The 7,502-nt window shown below is 33.2% G+C and overlaps 1 protein-coding gene across 5 annotated transcripts; it reads left to right on the top strand.

Annotated features, from left to right (window-relative positions):
* The first annotated feature begins 4,471 nt into the window (after positions 1-4,471).
* On the top strand, positions 4,472-7,067 carry LOC137835187 (protein RICE SALT SENSITIVE 3). Of its 5 annotated transcripts, none has more exons than XM_068643562.1 (7): positions 4,472-4,848; positions 4,936-4,986; positions 5,116-5,223; positions 5,421-5,526; positions 5,725-5,766; positions 5,885-5,941; positions 6,128-7,067. In XM_068643562.1, exons 1-7 carry the CDS (start codon positions 4,718-4,720, stop codon positions 6,851-6,853), a joined length of 1,221 nt encoding a protein of 406 aa, XP_068499663.1. In that variant the 5' UTR covers positions 4,472-4,717; the 3' UTR covers positions 6,854-7,067. The 5 variants fall into 5 exon arrangements, with proteins under 5 accessions (XP_068499663.1, XP_068499665.1, XP_090158660.1 ...); XM_068643564.1 differs by having other exon boundaries at positions 4,476-4,848; positions 5,116-5,234; XM_090302534.1 differs by having other exon boundaries at positions 4,503-4,792; positions 5,116-5,234.
* The last annotated feature ends 435 nt before the right edge of the window (positions 7,068-7,502 follow it).

Raw genomic sequence — 7,502 nt, 5'->3', positions numbered from 1 at the left:
AATTACTTTACAGTATTTATCTTTGTTAAAAAATCAAGTAAAAAATATTTATAAACATTATTTTGAATTTAAGAAATAATTATAAGTATAAAGAATATTTAAAGATTTAAAAATATTACTTGTATGTTTTAATATTTGGAAAAGTCTACTACTTTACATATAATATTGAGTTTTTGTTTTTAAAAAATAAAGTAAAAACTTTATAAATATTATTTTGAATTTATAAAATAATTATAAGTATAAAGAATATTTAAATATTTAAAAAAACTACTTTGCAATATTTAATTTTTTTAAAAATGAAGTAAAAAATTTATAAATATTTTTTTGAATTTAAAAAGTAATTATATGTATAAAGAATATTATTTTGAATTTATAAATTAATTATAAGTATAAAAATACTACTTTACATATAATATATAATTTTTTTAAAAGAATGAAGTAAAAAAAAAAATCAAAATTAAAACTTAGAAGTGAAGAAGGAACAATTTAAATTCCACAATAATTTTACGCTAAGATCTTAAAATTAATTATATAATTTAATTTTTTATTTTAAGTATTATTATTTTTTTTTTAAATGTGGTTCTTTAGACCTAATAGTTAAACTTATATGATTGTTAAAGTTTCGTGTTTTTGGATAATGATAACCATTAATCTATGTATTTCGACAATGTGGAGATGTCTAACACAAATAACATGAAACCCGATGTTGTTGGTGTCGATTTCACACTAATTTCACAAATACAAGAGCAAATAAATGTGCGGACGCAAGTAGTAACAATGACAATCCTTTGCATGATTAGTGTCCTCACTTAGAAATGTTATCGAAAGAACATTTGGTTTCCCCAAAAAATGATTCCATATCGCTAATGGAACAAAGCCTCATTACTGTGGACACTATGACCGATATTGTTTTAGCATGTTGTATTCTTCATAACTTTCTCCATAGAGGTGGATAGTTATGAGTCTTTGTTGGAAGAACTTGATCGTGACTTGATGCAAGGACATATAGATGTGTCATACTTGCAAACTCGTGAGGATGACTACAGGCTCAGGTCACAAATTAGAGATATTATAGCAAATGAAATGTGGACAGGTTATTATAATAATTAATTTTATGTAACATCCATGAACTTATATTGTTTTAAGAACAATTTCATGGTTTAATGTTCACATTCCACCTTTATTAATATTTATGTATGAAACTATTTAATTTATTGCAAAAGTTTAATCTTTTTTATTAGGTTTTATCATGAATCGCAGGAAGGATATTGCTCCGGAGTCATCTGCAGGTACTTGTGAACACAAGAAATGGACTATCATCATGGATTTCCAACCGCTTAATGTCATGATCGATGAGGCATCTATAGGTAACCGCATTGACAGTAGTTGGACGACCAAACGTTACACAAACATCGTTAAATCCATAAATCAAAGTGGATTGGTAGGGATTACAAAAAATCATGTGAAGAACAAGTAGAAAAGCCTTAAGGACAAATGGCGTGAGATCCATGATCTATTTAGTGGACTGAGCGGTTTCACTTGGAATCAAACCTCAAAATTTTTTGAGTCTGAGGATCAAGTGTGGGATGTGTTGATAAAGGTAACGTATTCAACCTGATGTTGACTTATCGTATACATTAACCAATAATTATGAATATCAATGTATTTTTTCATTAATAAACAAGAAAAACTCGCAGTCGCAAAGTGGCGCGTTAATCCCATCAGGCACTACAACTTGATGGAAGATTTATGGGGGCTTGATCATGCTATCAACCACAGTGGGAGAACAACACTACGGTCATCAACTTGAACTCAGTCTCATCATTTTAGTGTAGATCTTAAAGATCACAATATGAAGTACTTCTTGGAGGAGTCATATATTGATGCGACCCAATGTGAAACTCCTCGCTTAGTTGACCCTAATGTCGATTCATACAACCCTGACCCTGATCTGACACCCCCATTGGTGTCACCTCAGTCATCCTAGCCATCAAGTGGTACTTCTTCCAGTGGATCAAAAAGAAAAGCCTCCTTGGTGGACGTCATTGACATCAAATTGGAAATGCTTAATACAAGGTTTGAAGGATTAATTGATACCCTTGGGAAGGGTAGCGATTAGTCAGATAAGTTATGTCATATTGTTGAGCGACAACCCATTTCATGTGAGGTTGTCGCTTTGTCATCATAGCGAGTGGCTAATGCTACAAAATAAAATCTGCAATATAACAAACGTCATGTTGTTGCAGAAGAATAATGAAATTCCATATTTCGTGAACACACGCGCACATCGACTTTCCAGTACTCTGAATTTGATATATGGGAAATGTTAGTGGAGATGAACATACAGGATGAAGATCAGTTGGATAACTGTTACGACTTCATGTGTGGTAACTCTTGGGATGAGGTAACTCTTGGGCCTGCCTCTCGAGTGACGAATGAGAAAGATCTTGAAGATAATGACTACAAATCCCTAAACTATATAAAAATTTGGTTGTCTTTTATTATGCATGTGTTTTTCTTTTTTATTTGTAATCTTATTTATGACACAAATTTTTATTTAAATATGCTTTAATTCAAGTCTGTTTCAACCAATATGAGTAATCAAGTATTTCATGCTATTATTTTTTTTTATCTATTTTATTGTTTTGGTTGTTATCATAAAATTTTATGCAAATCTTCATCGAGTGCAACTATGAATATTATCTGAGTTTTGTAAATATGACGTCTTCATCTATGAAGAGACAATGTAGTCGCCGACAAGGTAAGGGAAAACCCCCTACTAATGATTTAGTTCCTGATGCACCTACTCCCGGTATTGAGGATGTCCTTAATCATTCCCAACATTTTTCTAATCGAGACTAGATGCTGGAGTTTGGGACGGACTTTGCTCATGATCAATGGTGCCCCCTAAGGTCATGCATTTTGGATTCTTTGAAGAAGCAGGGCTTAAGTTCCAAAATCATTTGGAACGTCAACGATTGAAACAATTTTTAATGCTGAGATATTCATGCTTTGACATTATGATCAAATTTTTTTATGCAAATCTTAGGATTACAAATGATGGTATCCTCTGTTCGAAGGTCAATTGCAAAAGGATTATTATACAACCTCCAGATTGGTTCTTGTTGGTTAAATTGAATTATCAAAGATTTCAATTGAATGGTGCAACCCCTCTTGGGCACCTAAACTACGACATTAGTAGGCATGTTGAGGCCAAGGATGGAGGCTCATATTCTCATAAATGTTGGTGTTTTGTCAGTGAGTGACAAACTACTTCACTACATGTTTGTTCACATTTTGTGTCCTTGACACAGTAATTATTCTCAATTGCAACACAAAGATATTTTCATGCTATGGGCAATAAAGAATAATATATCGATTAACAGACCACATTACATAATGCAACACATGGTCAAATGTAGGGACAACAACATGTCTCTGCCATATGTCATGCTGATCTCACAATTTATAATAGCATGTGAAATCAATTTATCCTTGGAATCATGTATGAATCTTGGATGGTGCCACTTTTTTGGAAAAAAATCAATGAAAAAACGTTTCGACAACATCGACACAGGTTTCAATAAGGTTCATGACCGCATTGACGAGATGGAAAAGCAAATTAAGGACTTTCATGACTCTTTTGAATGATACCTATTTTAATATATCATTCATATTATTTAAAAATGTAATTTATTTATTTATTAAGATTTGATAATTATTTTCTATTTTAATTTGAAATTGATTTGAATTCTGGTTTATATTTTAAAAGTTATTTTTATATCAACTTATTTTAAAATATATATTTTATATCAAACTATTTTTAAAAAATTATTTTATAATTTTTTTAAATATATAAAAAAGTTATTCTATTCCATCCGTCAAACCAACTTCAAAGTTTTCACATTTATTTTCCACATATAGTCCTTCCTTAATCTAAAGAAATTGATTTTCCACTCTCTTTCTCATCTTTAATTTTATTTTTTACTCTTCTATAATCCAAACAAAAATAATAATTAATATTTTTTAAAGCTATTATATATTTTAAGATAAAATAGTAATATCATTGATATTAAAGGAGTATTTAAGAAAAAATAGGGTGTCTGTTTCTGATCTCCTTTTTTGTTTTTTAGTTTCCTTTTCGTTGTGGTGCTTGTAAAAAAAGACAGAAAGAAGATAAAAGCTGTCCCCACAGTTAAAAACGTAGCATTCCAAAGAATAAAATAAATAAAAAACCAATTTAATCCTTAATTGTATATATCTCAGACTTAATTTTTTTGATGATATTTAATTAAATAGATCAATTGTATTTACTTGTGTAAAGAAGGAAAATATGATAATTAGAAAAGAAAAAAGCATCTCAGTCTTCTTTTACTGCTTTATGTGAAAGTAAGAAACCAAGCTCAGCTCCTTAGGTTCAAACAAAAAGCCAAGTGAGTAAGATAAAGAGCCCTTAGGCCTTACCTTAGCCAAATAAATATACACACAAACAAACAAACATCGTCGCAACTCCAGAGAGAAAAGAGAGAGAGAGAGAGAGATGAAGAAGGTTTCTCTGTGCTTGTTAAGCAAAGCATTGTAGACTTGCTCAGATCAAAAACAGTTTTAGAAGAAGAGAAGAAAGTGTGTTGTGTGTGTAATTGTGAAGTGAAAGGAAAAAAGTGCACAGTGAGAGATATAGAGATAGATATAGTGAGAGAGAGAGAGAGAGAGAGAGATGGTGGGCTCAGGAGCATCAGATAGGAGCAAAGAAGCTGTTGGGATGATGGCCCTTCATGAGGCCCTCAAAAGGGTGTGTCTCAACTCAGACTGGACTTACTCTGTCTTCTGGACCATTCGTCCTCGCCCGTATGCCATGCCATGCCATGCTTCTCACATTTTTTTCATTCTCTCTCTAACTTCCATCCTCAACTGGGTCTTCTCCATTTCTTGCAGGAGAGTTCGAGGTGGTAATGGCTGCAAGGTTGGAGATGACAACGGTAGCTTGTAAGCATACTAAGCATATTTCTCTTTCTCTCTCTCTCTCTCTATCTTCATGTTGCAACATTAACTTGGTTTTGGAAGCTGTTTTTTTAAGGTTTGGTATTTGTTTGTGTTGGTGGTTGTGTTTTGAAGGATGTTGATGTGGGAAGATGGTTTCTGCCGAGGAAGTATTGATGGAGAGGATCCTGTGAGAAAGGCCTTCAGCAAAATGTCCATTCAGTTGTATAATTATGGAGAAGGGTGGGTACTGGGTAGGTGTTTGTTATGTTGTGGTTTTTCTTCTCTTTATTTCTTACTCTATCACTTTCTCTCTCTGAAATCTTGTTCAGTATCCAATAGCATATGTGGGGGGAGTAGGGAGTTACTTATGCACAAGCATGGTTTCTTTCCCTCCTCTGAACTTTGCTCTGATTGGGTGTATTCGGATTTTGGAACAGGTTGATGGGGAAAGTTGCATCTGATAAGTGCCACAAGTGGGTCTTTAAAGAGCCCACAGAATGTGAACCGAATATCTCCAACTATTGGCAGAGCTCCTTTGATGCTGTATGTATGCATATTCTCAACTTCCCTCTGATTTTTTTTATTTACTTTTTGTTTATTTCGAACATAGATGTAGATTTGGACAATAATGTTTGCATTTCAAGTAGTTGGATGTTTTGTTTTTTCTGGTGGTTATTATGTGGAACTGTTTGTTTGATGATTGATTGACTCAACCTCCTTTTTTGATGCCATTAACTGCAGCTTCCTCCTGAGTGGACAGACCAGTTTGAGTCAGGCATTCAGGTCAGAACAGAATCATTGTTGGTTTTCTTTGGCTTTTGTTGTTATTATTGGTCTCAACTCAACAGATTTTGTTTTAGATTTTTCAACCCAGTTTTATTTACTTTTGTTACATGACCAGACCATAGCTGTAATTCAAGCTGGGCATGGACTTCTCCAACTTGGTTCTTGCAAGATTGTGAGTTAATTAGTATCACTTTTTCTTCCCCAAAATTTGTTTTCACTCATTTTATGTTTACTCATTTGCTTTTTTAAATTTAAAAATTACCTTCACTAGTTCTATATACAGTTTAAATTGGTTTGGCTAATTATTTTGAATTGGTAAAAAATATCAAATGTTTGATATTTTTGGTTCTCTTTTCAGATTCCTGAAGACCTTCATTTTGTGCTTAGAATGAGACACACTTTTGAGTCCCTTGGCTACCAATCTGGTTTCTACCTCTCCCAACTCTTCTCTTCAACAAGGAACACTTCCTCTTCTACTTCTCTTCCCTCAAAACCATCTACCATTCCAATTAGGCCACCTCCACTCTTCAACTGGGGTCAGAGGCCACTTTCTTCTGCCACCTCCATGTTATCCTCACCCAATTTCCAACAACACACAGCTAGACTTGGGTTCCCTAAAGATGAGGCAAACATGTTTCTCATTCCTCATGCATCATCTGAGAGTGCAAGAGTGGAGGACATGATTGGGGAACATGAAAACGACATAAAATGGCCCAATGGCTTGTCTTTCTTCAATGCTCTCACCGGAAGAACGGATGATGCCAAGCTTTTGTTCAATCCTGATACCTTGGGAAGCAAACCAGGTGATCAAACTCAGCATCACCCTCTCAGTCAAAATCCCAATTCAGATGCCTCCAACATGCAAAATGCTAGTGCAACCAACCCAAATGAGTTCTTGAGCTTGGATAACAACCAAGATGATGCAAGGAAAATGGACAAGTTCAAGAGGAGCTTCACTCTACCTGCAAGAGTAGCCTCATCATCTTCATCCACTTCAATGGATCACCATCAACAACAAGGTGTGCAGTATAGGAATTCAGAAGGAGGTATGTACCCGGATGTCATGGAAACCTTTTTGGAGTGAATTGGGGGTTGAAAAAGGTGAGTTTTTAGTAAGAAAAGAAAAATGAGAGATGAGAATATGTATCTAGGAAAAGTTACTTGTGTTCCTTTTTCATGTGTTGGCTTTTCAATTTGCATCTTGTGTTTCTTCTGTCTTCCACTTAATCAGACTTGATTAATCATCATTTGTTTGTTTCTTCTACTTCAATTAGACATAAAGTTTTCATGCTGTCTCACCCCATCACATTTTTAAATTTTAGATTCTCACTCATAATTCTACATTCAAAAGTCACACTAATCATTTAACGCACTTAATTAATTTATCACTAATTTCTTTAGGCATATTGTTAATATTAATTAAGATTTTCAATGCAAAGTTACATGATGATGCGGCTATGCTAATGTGACTTTGAATGATTATTAGGTATTTGCATATCATAGTTAGGCCCAAAGGAAAAAGTAACATTTTTTTGTTTACTTTCATTTAAATCATTATCTGGGACCCAAAATTATGTTCACATTTAACTATAGTTATTAATCAACAAAAATTCTATTGTCTCTATAACATTTGACATGGAAGTACTACTATATTAAATATTTTAAATTAATTAAGAAAACATTGAATGAATTTTGTGTTTTTAATATTAGTATTTTGGTTAAGAAATAAAAGT

The sequence above is a fragment of the Phaseolus vulgaris genome, chromosome 5, assembly GCF_051622355.1.
Source record: "Phaseolus vulgaris cultivar YP4 chromosome 5, ASM5162235v1, whole genome shotgun sequence".
Classification (NCBI taxonomy): Eukaryota; Viridiplantae; Streptophyta; class Magnoliopsida; order Fabales; family Fabaceae; genus Phaseolus; species Phaseolus vulgaris.
Note: the sequence above shows the minus strand (reverse complement) of the source record. Positions and strands in the feature narration are given on the sequence as shown.